Source organism: Myxine glutinosa, chromosome 5, assembly GCF_964187855.1.
Source record: "Myxine glutinosa chromosome 5, kmMyxGlut1.1, whole genome shotgun sequence".
NCBI classification, from domain to species: Eukaryota; Metazoa; Chordata; class Myxini; order Myxiniformes; family Myxinidae; genus Myxine; species Myxine glutinosa.
Genome location: NC_136265.1, coordinates 43171480 through 43193997, shown reverse-complemented (window position 1 = coordinate 43193997; position 22518 = coordinate 43171480). Strand labels below are relative to the sequence as shown.

Sequence of the window (22518 nt, the reverse complement as noted above, 5' to 3'; positions counted from 1 at the left end):
GAGAGAGGATGTACACCTGGAATGGACGGATGCACACCTGGAATGGTAGAGCGCGTATGGGAATGCACACTGGAGTTAGTAGTGAGGCACGTGATTGGGTGTGCGGAAGAGAGCACACCTGTGGTTGTCACAGAGGATGTGACCGGGGAGGGGGCGCGAAGAGGTGTGTTGGTAAGGTGTGCGAACGACGAGTGTGTGCAAATGTGTGCGGTGGTCAGGTGTGTGACAAAGTCTGTGAGCAGAATGAGTGTACCTGGGTGTGTAAGAGAAGGTGCAATGACGAGCATGGGAACGGCTGGATGTATGAGCAAGGAACGGAACGCGGGGTGTGAGCATGCAAATGAAGCATCGACGCTAACCGGGTTAGCTGTTAGATCGACGTTTAGCCGAAGCGAGCCCTCGGTGCGTGCCGGGCAGCTTCGTGTGCCGCGGGGACCAGCGGGGATCGTAACCGCGGCGGTTTCGACAGAACCGCCGTACGCGATCCACGCCGGGCTGCGCTCTGAACGGCCGCGTCCGTGCTCCTCTAGGCGGAGCGGGCGGCCCGGTAGGAAGGGTCGTCATGGCGACCCCTTTTGGTTGAGGTGTTCCGGCAGGGCGAGATCGGGCCATTGGACGGCTCCGTGCCGAGATGGTGCGTGGGATCTCGGCCCGAGTAAACCTCCTTCCCTGCACCGAATGCCGGATGGATCCAACCGCCGGCACCAAACAACCCGCATTCATTGCTCGGCTTTGCGAAGCTGAGCTTTGGAAATGAATTGGCGCACCGAGAGGCTCAAGTGAGTAGACATGTAATGATGATAGTGTTTTGGACCCGAAATTAAAAAGCAAAATTTGATGATTGGCAAATGATTGGTAGAATGATTGGCAAATTTTTAATTGGCTGGAATTTGGTGAGCAAAATTTATAGTGAGAGATACCCGATGTGGTGGGATGGCAACTCTGCCATCCCTCACAGCGGGGGCAAAGGAGCGATAGAGTTATGGGGTTGGCAGTGAAAACTAGCCCGGGAGGGTTAGGGTATCGTGTGTAGGGATCTAGAGAAGATGACCATAGGTAACGGTAAGGTTAGGTAGCAACATTGAACCGGTAGTGGGGACATAGAGAGGGTAGTTGGATAATAATGACGAGGGAGCGCAATAGTTTAAAGGGGCGACTGGGAAGCGCAGGTTCCAGAGGGGAGTAGTTAGATAAGATGATGCCGTGTGGTTGAGAATCGAAAGTGTATTGAGCGTGGAAGTGTATGGAGCAGTGAGTGAGGAACGATTGGGATTGCACAGGTGTGCAACTGAACAGGTGTATGGAGCAGTGTATGAGTGAGTGATGGTGATGTGTGCTGTGTTGACCAAATGGTCCAGGAAGGAAGGAAGGAGGGTGCAGGTGGCACCAGGTGAGATTGCACAGGTGTGCAACTGCAGGTGTATGGAGAATGGTTGTGTGGAATATATGGAGTATGGAATGGATGGTCGTGGAGTGAGTATGGTGGAAACTGTGGAGCGGAGTGGATGGTGTGGATGGGGGAAAGGAGGATGGACCCCCATCACGAATACCCGGGGAGGGTAGTGTAAGTGTTAGGTAGAGGGTACAGGTAAATTGTGGTTGGATATTGGCATCTGTGGTGCGTGGTGGAAGAATGATGGTTGGATGGGTGCATTAGTGTCGTGGAAATGGCTGGGCGTGTAGCCTGTTAGTGCGTGTAGTTGGTTGAGCACTCCGCCACTGTTAGGATGTCGGCCAGGTGAGGCCGCAGGTAGGCTCTGGGAGTCGGTAGAGTTGTGGATGGGGCCCGAGGATCCGGAGGACGGACCCGGGTAGCCCAGTGCCAGAGAGGGCACCAAGTGGGGAGAGCGCCAGAGGGCCTTCCCCAGTTAGATAGGTTAGGGTGAGGAGCAGGTAAGCTCGGAGGCAACTACAGTGGTGGAGTGGTGGAGGTAAGGGCAAGGGTAGAGTAGGTAACGGGGGGGTGACGTACGGTAGGGACGAGCTTTTCTCCGCTCAGTCTCCAGACGCACCTCACCTTGCATTGCCTTTATTGATGTGTACCCTTGTGACCTTACCCCTCGCTCACCTGTCTTCTTCCCCCCCCTTGTATCCCACCCGAGGACTGTGCGCCACTGGGCGCCGAGGGGAGCGTGCGGGAGTCCGCCATTGTGCGCCCGAACTCTCGCAACCACAGCTGTCTGCATCGATGCACCACGTATGGACCACATGTCTGTGGCTGAGCACCACTTATGGACCCCATGGGTTGAGGCATGGCCCCTCTGCTGGAACCGGCCATGAAGGCCCTAGATCTTGCTGGCGGACCTTGGTCACAGGGCACCGATGCCACACAGGTGAACCACAATAGTCGGCCCTGTGGGCCATAAATAAATAAAAATGGACACGGTTGTGCACTTTTATTATGTCCAAATCGGCCGCCAGTAAGAAAATGAAGAAAGACAACATCTGGAAAAACGACACTAGCCAGCAGAGGGAGCCGAAGAGCAAGAGACCACCAGCAGGGTTTGTTTGGTTATTTTTATTCATGAACTGTGATGACTGTGCACAAAAGGGTGCTTTTTTTGGTGCTTTCTGGTGCATCGATGCAGGGCAGACTGTCTACCCCCCAAAAGAACAATCACAGGTCCTGGGTTGCGTTTTGTAAATAAAATAGCGTCAACTGTAAATAATGCTCCCCAATCGTTCATGTTTTAGTTTGAAAACCATTCCGAAATTCGGTTAGCTGTGGGTGTTAAACTGTTAGGTAGGGTGCAATGCAGCAGGGGGACATACTTATTTGTGTTTTAAAACTGTCACACTCAGGGTCAGGTTAAATGTAGAGGGAACTACACCTACGTGCCACACTAAAAGTAAAAGTAAGAGGCCCGGGACGTGCCTAAGAGGAGGAGGGTGCAGTGTTGTGGATATGAGAATTGTGTTTTTTTTATTGTGTAATAAATTGTAAAATATCACCCTCCTTCCTCCAGTTGTTGTGTATAAAGGTCAAAGGGCGTCCCTTAGTTAGGTCATATACCATCACGTAGCCAAATCATAGATTTCCTCCTTGTTGGTAGTTATTTCCTTATTCTGTGTATTAGGTTAAGGCTCTGTTTCCAACGAGTTAACACTGCATTGTATCGAATTCAAACAAGGTAGTATCCCCTTTCAATTTCCCCAGAACCTCCATGGGATTCCCCTTTTGTCAGCCGCATTAACAAATTCCTCTGCGCGGTTTGCTGCATTCCGCTGTTCTTTGGGCTTGTGGTTTTCGCCGCAGCTGCTTGGCGGTTTTCACCGCGACTCCATTAGCCACGAGGTGTGCTCGGAGTAGAAGGGGGAGGAGCCGCCGAATCCAGGGCGTTGGCCGCCCCTCGTAATCAAGGGCGGAGCCAAAGGAGGCCGTGCGAGCCAACCGGCATGGCAGTAAGCGACCCAGTAGGCGTGCCGAGCTCGCTCGCGGAGAGAGGTCGAGGCGCGCTATAAAACGCGTGCGGATGCGTCAAGTAGGAGAGTTGAGTGAGAGGGTTCAAGAGTGGCTGAAGAAGGAGAGTTGCGCTGGAGAGTTGCTGAGTTGCGTAAGGGAAGGACGTTGAGTGTAGCGTGAAGTGGAGCTGAGGAGCCCGGAGTCCAGCACGAAGCGCCCATCTGCTCGCGGTGAACGATACGCGCCGCTGGACACCAAGGTTTTCCCGCCAAGAACGCGTGTCGACTCCTGGAGCCGGACCTCGACGCCTAAAGTGGCCTGGGCCTTCCCATTCCTCCTTCCAGCCAATCCATTCTGCAATTCCCCTTTGTTTGTGCTGTCCCTGGGTTAATTAAGACTGTAATAGATAAGCTAGCATTTTCACTGTGTCCGCTTCTTCTTCTTCTGTTTTTATTTTATTATCTTTTCCTACTCCTTGGTTGCTTTCAATTGTGTAAATAGTAAATAAATCATATTTGTATTTCTTACCCTTTGCCTTTCTTTCCTCTACATCCGTCGTTGTTGTCTTTTCCCTCATTGAAAACCTGTGGCGCGATTTTGGCCAACGTTTGAGAATCGGGTCTCGTTTCTGTTAACGGTTCATGCCGCGGCTGCCATCCGCTCGGCAAATTAACATCTTATCCGCGGTCGCAAACGAAGCTGCTCACCTGCCTCTGGAGGGAGCTTGTGCAGCTTCAGGACTCACGTCGGTCAGTCACAAACGAGGGGACTAATCCCCCCTCGAGAAGGGATCCGAGGCCAACGTTGGGATGAGTAACAATATATATATATATATATATATATATATATATATATATATATATATATATGTATGTATATATACACTACCGGTCAAAAGCTTTAGAATGCCTCAATCTTTCCAGTTTTTATTGAAATTTGAGCAATTCAAGTCCAGTGAATAACCTGAAATGGTATAAAGGTAAGCAGTAAACTGCTCAACAACAAACAACAACAGGCATTTTAAGGCCATTTTCCCTGCAAGAGCGGGGGTTAGCCTTGTGGTCCCCATGACAATCTTCTCCATTTTGCCCTATTTTCTGCATCTCCCCTTGTTAACCCCCTTGCCCGCATTTCTTCTTCGACCATCTTTAGACAAGTCTTTCTCGGTCTTCCCCATCCTCTACTTCCTTCTACATTCATTTCCATCACTCTTCTCAACCATTCACTTTCATCCTTCCTCAACACTTGACCAAACCATCTCAAACTGTTTCTCTTCACAGCATCCATCACAGGCTCTATTCCCATCATCTTTAGCAATTTATCATTTGTCTTCCTCTCTCTCAACGATACTCCACAAATCCACCGAACCATTCGCATTTCCACCCTTTCCAGCCTTCGTTGCTGCTCTACGTTCATTACCCATGTCTCGCTCCCATAAATCATAACACTTCTCACACATGCAGCATACACCTTTCCCTTCAGCTTCAACGACACTTCCCTCCTCGTCAGCACGCCACTCAGTTCCCGAAACTTCTTCCATGCACATCTCACTCCAGCAACCATTGCCGAGTCTGATCCACCTTCTCCATTCAGCATGTCTCCGAGGTAACAAAATGTTTTCACAACTTCCAGCTTCACGCCATCTCCAAGATCCAACTCAACATTTCCTCCATCTGCAGCTCCCTCTGTGCACACCTTACACTTGAATGTTGCTGCCACACTGGTTATTGACCCTCTCAAACCACTACATTTTTTATGAACCCACTCAGCGCACATTGTACATTGAATGGAATTCACTCCGACACCCTTCCTGCACACAGCACACGGCCACTTCCTAGTTCTTTCCACCTCACCACATGCTTTACCACTTGCCATCACCTTCGTTTTTCCGATATTCACCTTCAGACCTTTTGTCTCCATACATTCCTTCCACTTGTTCATCTTCTCCTTCAGTCCATCCATACTTTCTGCAATCAACACCAGATCATCTGCATACAACAACTCCCACGGTAAACCCTCCTTTACGTTCCGAGCCAGCACCTCCATCACAGCTACAAATAGTAGTGGACTTAGTACCGACCCCTGATGCACTCCCACCTTCACCTCAAACTCACCACTGTTCCCGTCCTTCACCTTACAGCTGTGCGCCTTACAGCTTACAGTAAACTGCTCGAGGTTAAAAAAAAAAAGTTTAGGTTAGCAAAAACAGGAAAATAATGTAAATTGCACAGTTATATTGTAAAAAAGGCCTTCTTCAGGGAACACGTAATGGGTTAACAACTTACAGCTGTTCTGCAGCAATGTAAGTAAATTATGCTTTGAAAGTTGATGCAAACAATTCCTGCAGGTGTCCCAACCTCTGCTGATTACTTGATTACAAACCCCTGTCTGTATAAAAGCAGGATTGGAACAGACTGTTATTACACCCTCTGAAGCATTATTTGTCCAATATTACACTGCAGGAAGTAGTATATTGGAAACTGGAGGAAACTCTGACAGAAAGAGGTCTGGCAGACCCAAAGCCACAACAGAATCAGAAGACAAGTTTCTAAGAGTCAACAGCTTGCATGTTAGGCGACTCACAGGACAACAGCTTCAAGCACAGCTTAACACTGATCGAAGTAAGCAAGTCTCAGTTTCAACTGTGAAGAGAAGACTTCGAGCTGCAGGTTTGACAGGTCGAGTGGCAGTAAGAAAGCCATTGATAAGATGGCAAAATAAGAAAAATAGGCTTGCCTGGGCCATAAAGCACCGCCAGTGGACTACTGAAGACTGGAAGAAGGTCTTATGGACCGATGAATCAAAATTTGAAATCTTTGGTTCATCACGCAGGGGTTTTGTACGCCGTCGAGCCGGCGAAAGGATGGTTCCTCAGTGTGTGACACCAACTGTCAAACACGGAGGAGTAAGCGTGATGGTCTGTGGCTCTTTTGCTGGATCCAGAGTCAGCGACTTGCACAGAGTGACTGGCACCCTGAACCAAAACGGCTACCACAGCATTTTGCAGCGCCATGCAATACCCTCTGATATACGCCTCGTTGGTCAGGGGTTCATCCTACAGCAAGATAATGACCCTAAACACACCTCCAGGCTATGCCAAAACTACCTTCGAGGAAAAGAACAAGACGGTAGGATTCAAATCATGGAATGATTCCCGCGATGAAGCTAACTCCAAGGGCCTTTCACTCACTCACCGCAGGCAGGTTGGTGGTCTTTCCGTCTTCTACCGACTCCTCTCTGGCCTTGCCCCCCCCAGCTCTCTCTGGGCTCTGTCCCCCAAATATTCCTACAGGTTGCACAAGATCTACCTGCAACCCTCTTATGGTTAAACTGCCAAAATCAAGACTCTCTGCTCACCTTCACTCCTTCATTCCTCTTTTCTCCAGCCTCTGGAACAAACTCCCTCACTCTCTTCAATCCCACTCCTCCCTCCAGGTCTTTAAAACAGCTGTTCACCACCATCTCTTATCTTCCCCCATCCAAAACCTTGATCTTTTCTACCCCCGCTAATTTCACCCCAAACCCACTTTTTTGAAATACCAACTTCTGTCCTGGAAGTCCTTGGTGTCCTTGTGTTTTATACTTCTCCCACCCCCCCCCCCCCCTGCCCACACCTCCTCCCCCCAAGCCCTCTCCCTCCCACACATCTCCCGATGTCCCTGCTCTCAAATGTTGTGTTTGTGTGCTTCCCCTGCTCTTCCCATCTTGTCTACCGCTCCCCTTTTTATAGACTTTGTTTGTTTGTCTGTTTGATTTGTTTGTGTTATAAATGTTAGCTCTTTCACGAGCCTCGATTCTGTATACAAAAAAAGAAAAAAATATGGCTCGCACAGTCTCCAGACTTAAACCCCATCGAGCTGGTTTGGGATGAACTGGACAGAAGGGTGAAAGCAAAGCAACCTACAAGTGCAACACATTTGTGGGAACTTCTACAACAGTGTTGGGAAGAACTTGATTTCTGAACAATATTTGATTTCCATTGCAGAAAGAATGCCACGAGTGTGTTCGGCGGTTATATCTGCAAAAGGTGGCTACTTTGCTGAGTCAAAAATTTGAACTAAATTTTGTTAAACAAAATGATTCTATGATTTCTTTTTTTATCTCCAATTGTTTATTTGTTCTATGCTTAATTTCAGAGTACATTGAGACATTAAACTGTGTAAATTTCAATAAAAACTGGAAAAACTGAGGTGTTCTAAAACTTTTGACCGGTCGTGTATATATGTGTATATATGTGTATATATGTGTGTATATGTACTGTGCCATCAGCTCGTATTCATACCGCACATTTTATTGTTACAGTGTAAATTTTAAAAGGATTGAATTGAGATTTTTTTTTGTCACTGATCAACACGTAATACCCCATAATTTTAAAGCGATTTTTTTCACTTATTTACAAAATAGTTAAAAATGAAAATCTGAAATGTCGAGTGAATAAGTATTGAACCCCTTTGCTATGACACTCCAAATTGATCTCAGGTGCATTCAATTTCCTTTGATCATCCTTGAGATGTCTCGACAACTTGATTGGAGTCTACCTGTGGCCAATTCAATTGATTGGATATTATTTAGAAACATACCTTTCTATACAAGGTCCCACAGTTGACATTGCATGTCAGAGCAGAAACTCCACCATGAAGTCGAAGGAACTGTTCGTAAAACTCCAAGATAGAACTGAGGAGGCACAGATCTGTGGAAGGGTATAAAACTATTTTTAGTTTTTATTTATTTATGTTGAAGGCTCCAGTCCATATATGTATGCACATATGAGACACACATGTACATATATGTATGTATGTATATATATAGTATATATATATATATATATATATGTAGATGTAGATATACAATATACATGTATACATATTATATCATTATAAATATGCCATTGAGTTTCATCTTTTAAATTAAAATTATTTGCTTTCTTTTTTTTTCTTCCTTGACTCTACCTAATCACAGAGCTTTCAGTGAATGCATGGGGAAGATCAATGTCGACTTCTTCCTTCAAGGGTGCCAGATGAACCCTTGTGTGGATGAAACGGAGCATCTTTGTGAACTGCTGAAGACTGCGGCCTTTGCCTGCGGTGCAGAGGGCATCTGTGTGGACTGGCTTCCTTTGGCAGAATTCTGCGGTATACACCTAGAAAATGTCCTCTGCTTATGTCGTAAAGAATGCGCCACCCGGCTGTATATGACTGATTATTTTCATTGACACACGGCATTAACAGTACTTGCTCCGAATTGTGTGCCTGCGATACATCACTCTCAGTACCCTTTTGTGGACCTAACACCCATTGAGATCCTGTTGTTGGTGTGCGAATTATGGCATGTATACATTGTGTCTATGCGGCATGTCTTCACAGCATACCAGTGTCCGCCCGATATGGTACACCGTCCATGTCGCGCCATGCCTGTGAACATCTGTGGTACTTCTACGTAAGTACTGCTTCTCAAGAGCAAGTGTATAGGCAAATTGAGTGTGATGGTGGTAACATCAAAAACAACAACTAATAATAATAATGATGATGATCGTCAGGTTGATTCAGTTTGTAGTGACAATAACAATTAATGAAGACTTTCTGTACACTTGCATCTCAATTTGGTTCCTTGTGTATATTTCTGCAGTGTGCCCACAAACGAAGTTGTCCCAGAAGGCTGCTTCTGCGCTGGGGACAAGAAGCAGTTGAATACCACTTCTGACATCTGTGTTGATGAATGTCCCGGTAAGACCCAATTAAAGAGGCAAAACCATATTTCTCCATCAGCCCTCTTACTTGTTGCTTGCTGTGTTTCCTGCCCTTCTCTTTCTCTCTTATTTTCTTGTTCATTCATTCCCTTGCTTCATCCATTTAATCGTTGGCCCACTGTCAGCATGGTGCTTTTTTTCCCCCTTACTCACCTCGCTCTTCCAATTACATGAGTCTCGATCTCACAGCCAAAATCAAAATGTTAATTTAATTTAATAATAGATTTTGTGTGTTTGGTCCGTTAAGCCTTTCATATCGACATCTAATCCTACGTTTAATTTGCCATTGGTCACTGGCTTCGACACAATACAATTTTTATTCTGGACCATAGGCATCAAGAAGCTACATGTATCGAACAAGCAGTTTCAAATGGAGCACCTCACCAGCATTACATTAGAACATTTAAATTACATTAGATGTGGCAGCAAATGTGAATTGCTGCTCCCAGCTTGCCGGGCTCGATGGCGATTTGCATTTTTGGTGCCTTCAACCCCTCACCGTTGAGAATCCCATGCACGGGCAACTTGATAGTCAATATAAAAATCTATTTTATCTTGTGTATATATACAGTCATGTGAAAGAGTAAGTACACCCCATGTAAAGTTTTGACTTTTTCAACATACAGCTATTTGATCTTCATTTAAACAATATTGATAGATAAAGGTGATATAATATAACAAATATCATAAAACATTTACATTTTGTAGTCCATTGTATAATTTAAATAAACATAAATGCAAATTCGCAGGTGGAAAAAGTAAGTACACCCCATGTAAAGTTTTTTAATCTTTTTAACATTTGTGGACATATCAATATTTGATCTTCATTTAAACAGTATCTACAGATAAAGGTGATCTGATTGAACAAAAAACAATGAATATAATTGACTTTGCAATAATTTATTCAACAAAAAATTAACAGAGATGCAATTTCCTTCTGTGGAAAAAGTAAGTGCACCCTTGGCTCTAATAGGTGGTATTGCCCCCTTTGGCAAAAACAACCTCAAGTAGCGTTTCTTACAACTGTCTACCAGTCTCTGACATCGACTGGGAGAAATTTTTGCCCACTCCTCCATGCAGAATTCTTTCAGCTGTGCGATGTTTGAGGGGTTTCTTGCATGCACAGCTCGTTTCAAATCCCCCACAACATCTCAATGGGATTTAGATCCGGGCTTTGACTTGGCCATTCCCGAACCCCCCATTTCTTTCTTTTCAACCATTCCTTGGTGGATTTACTGGTATGTTTAGGGTCATTGTCATGTTGCAAGGTCCACCTTCGGTTGAGCTTCAACTTGCCGACAGATGGCCTCACATTAGCCTCAAGCACCCTCTGGTACAATGAAGAATTCATAGTGAATTCTATGATGGTGAGCTGCCCAGGCCCTGATGCAGCAAAGCTGCCCCAAACCATAATATTTCCACCACCATGCTTTTCAGTTGGTATCAGGTTATTGTGGTCGAATGCTGTCTTTGGTTTTCGCCAAACATGTCTTCTGGTACTGTGGCCAAATAGCTCTACCTTTGGCTCATCTGTCCAGAGCACATTGTTCCAGAAGTGCTGGTCTTTGCCTAGGTGTTCATTGACAAACTAGTCTTGCCCTGATGTTCTTTCAGGACAGCAAAGGTTTCCTCCTGGCACACCTCCCATGTAGATCAAATTTGTGCAGCCTCTTTCTAATGGTAGACTCGTGCACTTTGACATCAACAGTGGCAAGAGCTACCTGTAGGTCCCGTGATGACATTCTGGGGTTCTTAGAGACTTCTTTCAGCATCTTGCGGCCTGCTCTCGGGCTGAACTTGCTGGGGCGGCCTGGCCTGAACAAGTTGGCAGTTGTTTGGAATCTTCTCCACTTGTAGATGATCTTCCGGACAGTCGAATGATTGATTTCAAATTGTTTGGAGATCTTTTTAAATCCCTTCCCAGACTCGTAGGCGTCTATAACCTTCTTCCTGAAGGCCTCAGAGAGCTCTTTTGATCTAGGCATGGTGACGCCACACACTTCAACAACAAAGAGCAAACCAAACGAAATGTCTGAGGTTTAAATAAGACAGGTTCCTCCAAGATCCTCTCTAACAATGTTCTAATCATTTGCACCTGAGCTGGTGCACCTGATTCTAATTTTAGGTATTTGAAGGGGTGATAAATGTCGGGGTGTACTTACTTTTTCCACATGCGAAATTTGCATTTATGTTTATTTAAATTATACAATGGACTACAAAATGTAAATGTTTCATGATATTTGTTATATTATATCACCTTTATCTGTCAATATTGTTGAAATGAAGATCAAATAGCTGCATGTTGAAATATGTTGAAGAAGTCAAAACTTTACATGGGGTGTACTTACTTTTTCACATGACTGTATATGTGGAGTATATTAAGTACTTCACCTCACCACCACGTAATTGAAAACACCTCACCACCACGTAATTGAAAACACCTCGCCACCACGTAATTGAAAACTACTCACTACCACATAATTAAAAACACCTCACCACCACGTATTTCAAAACACCACCACCACATAATTCAAAACGCCTCACCACCACGTAATTCAAAACACTTCACACCCACGGAAATATATGTTTGAGGGAGTAGTTCAGTGACAACAGACACTGCCCACATAGGTAGATTTTTTTTCTTCTTCTGGATACAACATCGAGGCTCGTGAAAGAGCTAACATTAATCACACAAAAAAGTCAAACAGACACATAAAACATATAATAAGGGGAGCGGTAGACAAGATGGGGAGAGAGGGAGAAGCACACAAACACAACATTTGAGAGCAGGGACATCAGGAGATCTGTAGGAGGGAGAGGGCTTGGGGGGGAGGAGGTGTAGGAAGCGGGGGGGGGGGGGGGGGGAGGGGGGTGGGACAAGTATAAAACACATGGACACTGCAAGGACTTCCAGGAAAGAAGTTGGTATTTCAAAAAAGTGGATCTGGGGTGAATTCGCGGGGGCAGAAAAGATAAAGGTTTTGGATGGGAGGGGGGTGGGTGGGAGAAGTATAAAACACATGGACACTGCAAGGACTTCCAGGAAAGAAGTTGGTATTTCAAAAACGTGGATCTGGGGTGAATTAGCAGGGGTAGAAAAGATCAAGGTTTTGGATGGGGGAAGATAAGGGATGGTGGTGAACAGCTGTTTTAAAGACCTGGAGGGAGGATTGGGATTGAAGAGAGTGAGGGAGTTTGTTCCAGAGACGGGAGAAAAGAGGAATGAAAGAGTGAAGGTGAGCAGAGAGCAACTCGGGTACAGTCTGTCAGAGAGCAACTCAGGTAGATATATTGATAGATAGATGACTGCACCTGAGTTGCTGTTTTGTCATGGTTTACACCAATCATAATACAAACAATTATTTTGCACAAATGTACGACGTGATATTACATTTTTTAAACAAGTGAAGTTGAAGATTTTAGTTACTTTTTTTTTTTTTTTTTCAAAATAAATACCCTTAGGGCATACCAGAAGAGGTAGAGGTAGGTGCATACCAGAAGTTTGGGACGATTTCACAAAAGTTTGAGGGATTGGTTCAGTGACAAGACACCACAGACTGCACAGATATATATATATACATATATACATAGCTCGCAGTGTTAAGTGTGGAAAATTTCTGAGGAGATTTTGGCTGGCTCTATAGTGCAGTGGGCCGTCACTGCGAAAGTGATGGAGGCCCTTGGTTTGAGTCCCGTGTTGAGTCAGAGTTCCTCACACTTAGCACCCCCAGGAATTTAATTCCTGTTTATATATATATATATATATATATATATATATATATATATATATATATATATATATATATATATATATATATATATATACATGCATACATACATACATTACATGCATGCATGCATACATACACACATACATACATACATACATAATACACACATACATATACAGTGCCGAAAGAAAGTCTAGACCCCCTTTCAAAATTTTCACCTTTTGTTGCCTTATAGACTGGAATTAAATTGCATTACATTAGACTTTTCCCACCTTTATTTACACATCGTAACCCACAAATTCCAAGTGAAAACGAATTTCTACAAATGTCAGAAAATTAATTTAAAATACAAAACTAGAATATCTTGGTTGGGTAATTGTCCACCCCCCTGAGTTAATACTTTGTGGAAGCACTTTTAACAGCAATTACAGCTGTGAGTCTGTTGGGATAGGTCTCTACCAACGTTGCACACCTTTATTGGGCAATATTTGCCCATTCTTCTGTATAAAACTGTTCAAGCTCAGTCAAGTTGTGTGGGGAGCATTCATTGATGGACAGCAATCTTCAAGTCAAGCTTCAGATTTTCGATGGGATTTATGTTAGGGCTCTGACGAGGCCACTCAAGGACATTTGTCTTTTTGTTCCTTAGCCGCTCCAGTGTAGATTTGGCTGTGTGCTTCAGGTCATCGTCATGCTGAAAGCTGAAATGCTGCGTCTGATGATTTGTAAAATTGAGAATTTGCTTGATCAACTTTTTTCCAATATCATAAAATTAATTTCGTGATTATCCATCGATTTATTTTCATCGTTGGGATTTTACATTGATCACGCAGATTTTTACTGAATCCCGCACCAGTACTTTTCTGGCGTACATAATTATAATGCATTTAGAGCCTGATATGCATGCAAAAAGCAATAAATAAAAGTGTGACAGTTCAGGTATACTAATGCTTGTTTTTTTATGTGTTTCTCAGAGTGTTACAGCAGTGATGGAACACCTAAAGTGGTACGTTTAATGTGTAACCTTTGCTTTTTGTAAATTCAATCAATTTCGACTCAGACACTATTCTTTGTCTCAGACTATAACTCCTGACCGAAATATATCTCGACTCAGATTTTCACTCCTCACATACACTCTAATTCCGGACACACTTACTTTCTCATACTCATGATTTCCTGACATGCATTCCACTTCCCGACACGAACCCTACTTCTCGACATGCACTCTACTTCCCGACATGCTCTATCTCCTGACATGGAATCTGTTTAATGAGAGCCCCAACGCAAACTTTAACTGCTATTCTTGATTTGTCTTCTTCAAATTGGGACTCTGTTCTTGGACTTTTTGAAGTTTGACCTAATTTTACAAATCTATGATTCCAGGCTGGTGAAAGATGGACAGAGGGTTGTTCCATGTGCACCTGTAACCCTGGGCAGAAGACGACGTGTGAAATTGCACCATGCCCCATCCCATCGTTGAACTGTCTATTCGACCTACCACTTGTGGTCACTCCCACCACAGCAAGGAGAATGCTGCCCGGACTACAAATGTCGTATGTCTTGCCTTGCTCAAACACGCTTTGTACACTGTAAATAACTCCCACAATATGAGTTGAACTATATTTTGGAAAATGCCAGATCTTGGACAATAATGATCAAGCTGCTGTACCTAAATGGATGTCCCCCGGAAAAGAAAGGCAAATATTTAATAAGCCTGTATTAGACCTGTCAAATTGATCCCCCTCCCCTCCCCCCCCCCTCCCCTCCCAAATACCACACATAAGCTGCCAAAGAGGCTTAAATTACTAAAGAATATTCACTTGTTCTAACACATCCAAGTTGATGGAATTGGGGCCAGAAAACAAAGTTCGGCTTTTTGAGAGACACCACTTCCCCAAACCCTAACAGCTGGCAGGCTTGCTCATAAGTAAGTGGTGAACTCACCTTTGAGTCCTTTTTTTTTTTTGGAAGGAAAGTCGAGACTCGTGGAAGAGCTAGAACACAGAATGGATCAGGACACAACAGAATAAAAGGAACAGCAGAAAGCGAGGGGGGAAGGACTAACAGTATGGTGGAGGGACAAAATAGATGGGGACGCTCAAACAAAGGATACAAGTTTGAATTCTGGGAAGGGGAGGTCACACAGGCTGAACAAGATGGATACAGAAGCAAACTCTCAGGAAGGAAAGATTGGAAATTTGGAAGGAGGTGGGCTTGTGGGGGAAAGGGTTAACGGGGGTAGAAAATATCGTTGCTTTGGATGGGGGATGATCTGAGATTCTGGTGGACAGCTGTCTGTAGGGTGCAAGAAAGAGCGTAGGGTGCAAAAAGGAGTCGAGGGAGGTGATATAATACAGAGAGACTACCTTCCTGTTTACAATGACAAAGTGATGAGCCATAGAGTCATCTTCATCGCAGGAGAGTCCAATGGTCTTGAAGGCCTTGATTTCCACGGCGTCAAGCCGATCAAGGTGTGAGACAGCGGCGCTCGCCCAGAAGGGAGAGCAGTACTCCATCAAACTGCGGATGAAGGGTTTTTAGGTGGATAAGTGTTAAAGTGTGCCAAGGAGGGACTAAGCACGATGTATGATGCCCATTCATCGATTGGACCTGGAGGACAACTTTGAAATGTGGTTTGCTGAAGAAAGATGTTTATTGAGCACAAGAAATGTAGAGTGGTGACCTGTCTATGGCTGGCTTTTCAGCGAGAATGTTTGCAACTCTTGAGGAATGTATATTGTATGCTTTGATGGTCCTGTTCTCCACTGTTGTTGTGCTTCCCTCTCTCTCCCCCCCCCCCCCCCCCCCTCTTGTCTCCCTCTCCCTTTATTATATGTTCTATGTGTTAGCTCTTACACGAGCCTCGACTTCGTATACAAAACATAAATAAATGAATAAACGTAGTGCTCTGTGAAGAGTATGGGAAGACTTTGAACATTAACTTAATATTTATTTCAGTCAATGGTAAAGCCACCTTTACGTAAATCATATGTCCCTCCCTCCTGCATATAAGTGTTGACGAACATACTTGACACCTACCAAATCGTGCATTAGCACTATTAAGATACACTGTATATGTCAGATACCCAAAAGCTGCGGCAGATAAGAAAAACCTCCAAACAAAATCAATCACAGTAATCTTGTCTTGAATCTCCCCTTCCCTCTGATGTGTGCAGCTACGTGCATTCATGAAGGAGTAACTTACCAGGTATGTACAACCCATACATTTTCTGCTTGCACAACCACGTGTAATATTAAACGTAGGGGCAATACCCCTGGCGCTCACCTGGTAGAATAAACAGTATACTGCACTGACTAAAGGTATTTTAAACCAATTTCAATGGTTGCTGGAAGACAGGGCAGCATGTAGAATCATACTAACATAATCATAAGACTTTAAACAAACAAACAAAAAAATACCTATTTTGGGGGGCAATACCCCGCTCCCCCAAATACCTTCTAAGACCCCAATTTTTCTAATGCCTTGAACAAACATTGATACATCATGGGTGATTAAGGTTGTGGTCAAGTTTCTTCGAAATTGTTTGTGTAGTTTCTGAGAAGAAAGCAAATACCTATTTTGGGGGGGCAACCCCCCTGTAGACCCCCAAAGGGGCAGATTTTTTTAAATGCCGTGAACAAACTTTGGTACAGCACAAGTGGTGAAGGTTGTGGTGAAGTTTCATCAAAATTATGTGTGTAGTTTCAGAGAAGAAAGCAAATACCTATTTTGGGTGGGTCAAACCTGGACCCACGTTGACCCCCGAACTTCGTTGCAGGTGAGCTAAAAATTATAACACGTTAGTAATTTTTCTTTGAGGCCTGGTGTTGACTTAGCGGTTAGGGTGTGCGGCTTGGGATCCTAGGATCCTGGGTTCGAATCCCGGTCGGATCGCTGAATTAACACCAGAGGGGTTGACTCAGCCTGTCACCTTTCCAAGGTCGGCAAATTGAGTACCAGCTTGCTGGGATGAATGATCACGGTGTGTACCCCGGTTTAGAATAGGTACACCGTATCCCTGCGCATCGTAAGAGGCGACCAAGGGTTGGCGTCAGGAAGGGCATCCGGCCATAAAAACATTGCCTCAAACAGGGAACCATGATTGTCATGGGGCCCGCAAGGCTAACCCCCGCTCTAGCGGGGAAAATGGCCTTAAAACGATCATTCATTCATTCATTCATTCATTCATTCAGTAATTTTTCGTCAACTTCTTCTGCTTGCACTTCACAAAAGAGGTCGAACACTCTTTGATTGGTTCAAACAGGCAAGTAAGACCAAGCTTCAAGAAACCTGAAGGATGACAATAAGTGGCAAACAATATATTATACAATCCAGAAGCACCTGCCATTATCTGGAGTACTGAAAATTATCTCCAGATTTTGTTGGGATAAGTTACAATTTTTGAAAAGACGGAATTCCTTGAATCCTCAAATGGTCAAAATGCATTTGAATTGTCAATGGAGTTTTTATTTTATTTTTTATGTTGAAGGCTCCAGGCACGGACTATATAGTCCTCAGGCAAGGCCTAAATAAAAGGGCTGCATTGATAGAAAAGTGAAAAAGAGAGAATCGTCTAAGAGTTTTTGAGAAAGTAAAAAATCAGATTTTTAAAAAGGGGAAGATCATAAGTGTTTGGAAATGCATGAGAATGTAAAGAGTTACAGAGTTTGGCAGTGGAGGGGAAGAAACAAACATCATAACGGCCCACCCTTGAGTTGCCAATGGCCAGACAGTAATCATGAGATGTAGTGGCTTGTCGAGTATTCTGTGGTCTCACTAATGGCGGACGTACACAAGCAGAAAGTTATTGGGAGCAGAAACCGAAGTAATATCTGTAGAAAAGAGAAAGAGAGCAAACCTTGCGACGTAATTCGAGCGGGTTGATTTTTAGGTCAGAATGGGAGAGTTGATAAGTCGGATTATTTTGGAGTCAATTCTGTGTCGTAAGTATGTGGAGCTCGAACCTCCCCAGAGTTTGGAGAGATTCAAGGCGTACAGCCCCTCCCACCCCCATTTCGTTGGCAGCTGAGCCAGGCAGGTCACCGGACATTCTTCGCACCCCATAATGCCAGGAACTAGGGTCCATTAACTTTTCAGACGTTTTCATATTTCATTGGATGTTTTGAGGAAATTAGGGGAAAGCAGAGTAAAGGAGAGTGAAAGTAAAGGTGAAGAGATCCATGGAAATCCATGGAAAATCCATGGTATCCATAGAAATCTCCACGCATGGCTGGCGGACTTCCTCTCTGGTCATAGTCAACGTGTGGCCTTGAATGGGTTTCTCTCATCTCCTCTTCCTGTTCAGGCTGGAGTTCCCCAAGGTAGTGTTCTGGGCCCTGTGCTTTTTCTGGTCTTCATCAATGATCTCTCTGACTCTCTTGAAAATCCTCTCTATCTCTTTGCTGACGACTCTACTCTCTGTCGCTCCATTCCTCATCCCTCAGATCGGCAGTCTGCAGCCTCCTCACTCTCTGCAGACCTGGACAAAATCACAGACTGGTCAAACAAGTGGAACATGTCTTTCAATCCTGACAAATCTCACACTCTTACAATGTCTCTCCGAAAGGACCGACTGGACAACCCTCCCATCTACTTTCTCAACAATCCTCTCCAAGAAGTTCTGTCATTCAAGCTTTTGGGTCTCACTATCTGCCATGATCTTTCTTGGGAAAACCACATTTCCAAGCTGGCCTCCAAAGCCAGTCGCCGACTGGGCATCCTCCGTCGTGCGAAGTCCTTCCTTGGCACACCTGAGCTCCTCACCACATACAAGGCTTTCATCCGCAGCTCAATGGAATACTGTTCCCCCCTCTGGGCTGGTGCTCCTGCCTCACACCTTGCTCGGCTTCACGCTGTTGAGGCCAAAGCTTTCAGAATCATTGGAATCTCCTGCGATGTAGTCAACACCGAGGGCCTTTCACTCACTCACCGCAGGCAGGTTGGTGGTCTTTCTGTCTTCTACCGACTCCTCTCCGGCCTTGCTTCCCCAGCTCTCTCTGTGCTCTGTCCCCCCAATATTCCTTCAGGTCGCACAAGATCTGCCTGCAACCCTCTTATGGTTAAACTGCCAAAGTCTAGGCTCTCTGCTCACCTTCACTCTTTCATTCCCCTTTTCTCCTGCCTCTGGAACAAACTCCCCCACTCCCTTCAATCCCACTCCTCCCTCCAGGTCTTTAAAACAGCTGTTCACCACCATCTCTTATCTTCCCCCATCGAAAACCTTGATCTTTTCTACCCCCGGTAATTCACCCCAGAGTCCTTGCAGTGTTCATATGTTTTATTCCTCTCCCACCTCCCCCCAAGTCCTCCCGATGTCCCTGCTCTCAAATGTTGTGTTTGTGTCCTTCCCCCTCTTCCCCCTCTCTTTTGTGTCCTTCCCCCTCTCTCCCCATCTTGTCTGCCACTTCCCTGGTTTTTTTGTGTTTTGTGTGTCGGTTTGTCTTTTTGTGTGATTAATGTTAGCTCTTTCACGAGCCTCGATCTTGTATACACAAAAAAAAAAAAAAAAAAAAAGAGTGAAAATGAGTATGAAAAGTGCATGATGAAAAGTGTGTGATGAAAAGTGCGTGAGGAAAAGTTTATGATGAAAAGTTTATGATGAAAAGTTTATGATGAAAATTGCGTGATGAAAAGTTTATGATGAAACGTTTATGATGAAAAGTGCATGATGAAAAGTGTGTGATGAAAAGTGTATGATGAAAAGTGCGTGATGAAAAGTTTATTATGAAAAGTGCGTGATGAAAAGTTTATGATGAAAAGTTTATGATGAAAAGTGCATGATGAAAAGTTTATGATGAAAAGTTTATGATGAAAAGTGTGTGATGAAAAGTGTGTGATGAAAAGTGTGATGAAAAGTGTGCGATGAAAAGTGCGTGATGAAAAGTTTATGATGAAAAGTTTATGATGAAAAGTGCATGATGAAAAGTTTATGATGAAAAGTTCATGATGAAAAGTGTATGATGAAAAGTGCATGATGAAAAGTTTATGATGAAAAGTTCATGATGAAAAGTTTATGATGAAAAGTTTATGATGAAAAGTGTATGATGAAAAGTGCATGATGAAAAGTTTATGATGAAAAGTTTATGATGAAAAGTGCATGATGAAAAGTTTATGATGAAAAGTTTATGATGAAAAGTGTGTGATGAAAAGTGTATAATGAAAAGTTTATGATGAAAAGTGTGTGATGAAAAGTGTGTGATGAAAAGGTGTGATGAAAAGTGCGTGATGAAAAGTGCATGATGAAAAGTGTGTGATGAAAAGTGTGTGATGAAAAGTGTGTGGTGAAAAGTGTGTGATGAAAAGTGTGATGAAAAGTGTGCGATGAAAAGTGCGTGATGAAAAGTGCATGATGAAAAGTTTGTGATGAAAAGTGTGTGATGAAAAGTGTGTGATGAAAAGTGTGTGATGAAAAGTGTATGATGAAAAGTTTATGATGAAAAGTGTGTGATGAAAAGTGTGTGATGAAAAGTGCGTGATGAAAAGTGCGTGATGAAAAGTGCGTGATGAAAAGTGCATGATGAAAAGGGCATGATGAAAAGTTTGTGATGAAAAGTGTGTGATGAAAAGTGTGATGAAAAGTGTGTGATGAAAAGTGTGTGATGAAAAGTGTGTGATGAAAAGTGCATGATGAAAAGTGCATGATGAAAAGTGCATGCTGAAAAGTGCGTGATGAAAAGTGCGTGATGAAAAGTGCGTGATGAAAAGTGCGTGATGAAAAGTGCGTGATGAAAAGTGAATGATGAAAAGTGCGTGATGAAAAGTGCGTGATGAAAAGTTTGTGATGAAAAGTGCGTGATGAAAAGTGTGTGATGAAAAGTGCGTGATGAAAAGTGCGTGATGAAAAGTGCATGATGAAAAGTGAATGATGAAAAGTGAATAATGAAAAGTGAATGATGAAAAGTGAATGATGAAAAGTGAATGATGAAAAGTGAATGATGAAAAGTGAATGATGAAAAGGGCATGATGAAAAGTGCATGATGAAAAGTGCATGATGAAAAGTGTATGATGAAAAGTGTATAATGTTTGTTTCAGCAAGAAAGAGAGATTAAAGCTAGCCCAGTAGTGATAGTTTGAGGGAGACAGGAAGAAAGTTCAGCAATCCTGAGACGGAGAGTGTAAGGTGGTTTCGGGCACCACTTTAACGCTCCTAATTCAGAACGGTAGTACCACTCTGAGCGGTTGCTGTCAACAAATTACTATCGAATAAACCGGTCCAACTGGATGGGTGGTTTTTTTTAGGAGACACCATCTCCTTACTTGGATGGCCGTTGGCTCACTAAGGGAGCTCGCCCGCCCTTTGATAGGTGATGTTTTTAGTCCTGCGGGGTGTCACGGTCACTCTCCCCACTGGCAAGCCAGTGAGGGTGGTCGGTTTAGTCGGCGACTACCCGACCCTGCAGCAAGTAGCACCTGACTTGGAGAACATATTTGTTTAGTTGATGAAATGGAAATTTAATGAATGAAAGTCAATTAACTTAACCCTTTGAATACGGGATTTTTTTGGGGGATAAAAATACCCCGGTACGGGATTAATTTGGCATTTTGATATGGGAATGCAACCACGTACTGACGATCTATTTATAGGTATAGTCGATGACGTGTAGTAACGTCATCCGTACACAAAACCTTTTCGCGGGTTGTGGCGCTGGACGTCATGCTTACTCAAAGGGTTAATCAGGAGTTAATACCACCGTTTAGAGGCCATTTTTCCCCGCAAAGCGGGGGTTGGCCTTTTCGGGGACCGTGGTTGTTGTTGTTTTTCGGTCCCCTTTTTGAAGCAATGTTTTACGGCCGGATGCCCTTCCTGACGCCAACCCTTTTTGCCGCCTTCAACGACAAACAGGGAATTACCAGTGAACTGGTACTCAATTAGCCGACCTCGGAAGGATGACAGGCTGAGTCAACCCCCCTGGCATTAATTCGGCGATCGACCGAGATTCGAACCCAGGATCCTAGGATCCTAAGCCGGAACCTTAGCCGCTAGCCCAACCTAATCGCTAGCCCAAATTAGCCCAAATTAATTAGCCCAAAACGCTAGCCCAAATTAATCAGGAGTTAATGAAATGACATAAATCAGATTGATATACCACACCAAAGTAATGTATGTTTGTTTATTTTGAACTGTTTCCTTGTGTGGCAGCCTGGGGACAGATGGGCAGACCCTTCTTCAAAGTGCACGCACTACTACTGCAACCCTTTTGATAATGTGGTTAAAATCTCGGAATCCACAACCGTTTGTGGCCCTGTGGATACATTGAACTGTACAGTAAGTATGCTAACATCTTGAATGAATAAGACCTATACTCCAATTTACAGAAATAAAACCTGCAATGTTGAATGATCCAAAATGAATGAGTTTCTTTCCGTTGTCCCAGGGCCCGATTATGTACGATTCAAGCGGCTGCTGTCCCATCTCATGTGAGTACCTTAGCGAGCATTTTACATCGTTATTCCGAAAGGCAAAGGCTCAGGGTTCAAATCTGCAATTTCCCAAGCTGACCATCTGCATCACAGAAAGTCCAGTTGTTACTGCAATGTATAACGTGGTGTCCATTTACATATTACGTATGCGACGTGGCAGAACTATAGACCACTCCCTTTCCTGAAGGAAATCAACTTTTGCCCCATCGTTAATTAT

At 44.0% G+C, this 22518-nt stretch overlaps 1 protein-coding gene across 1 annotated transcript in view; it reads left to right on the top strand.

Annotated features, from left to right (window-relative positions):
* LOC137427609 (uncharacterized) overlaps positions 1-22518 on the top strand; it is a 50245-nt gene that overhangs the window by 26450 nt on the left and 1277 nt on the right. The window contains exons 8-15 of the mRNA XM_068117216.2: positions 8363-8535; positions 8767-8839; positions 9029-9126; positions 13855-13886; positions 14264-14433; positions 16057-16088; positions 22021-22146; positions 22256-22298. Coding sequence (XP_067973317.2) covers positions 8363-8535; positions 8767-8839; positions 9029-9126; positions 13855-13886; positions 14264-14433; positions 16057-16072 — 562 coding nt within the window. The 3' untranslated portion in view covers positions 16073-16088; positions 22021-22146; positions 22256-22298. The remainder of the gene's footprint in view (positions 1-8362; positions 8536-8766; positions 8840-9028; positions 9127-13854; positions 13887-14263; positions 14434-16056; positions 16089-22020; positions 22147-22255; positions 22299-22518) is intronic.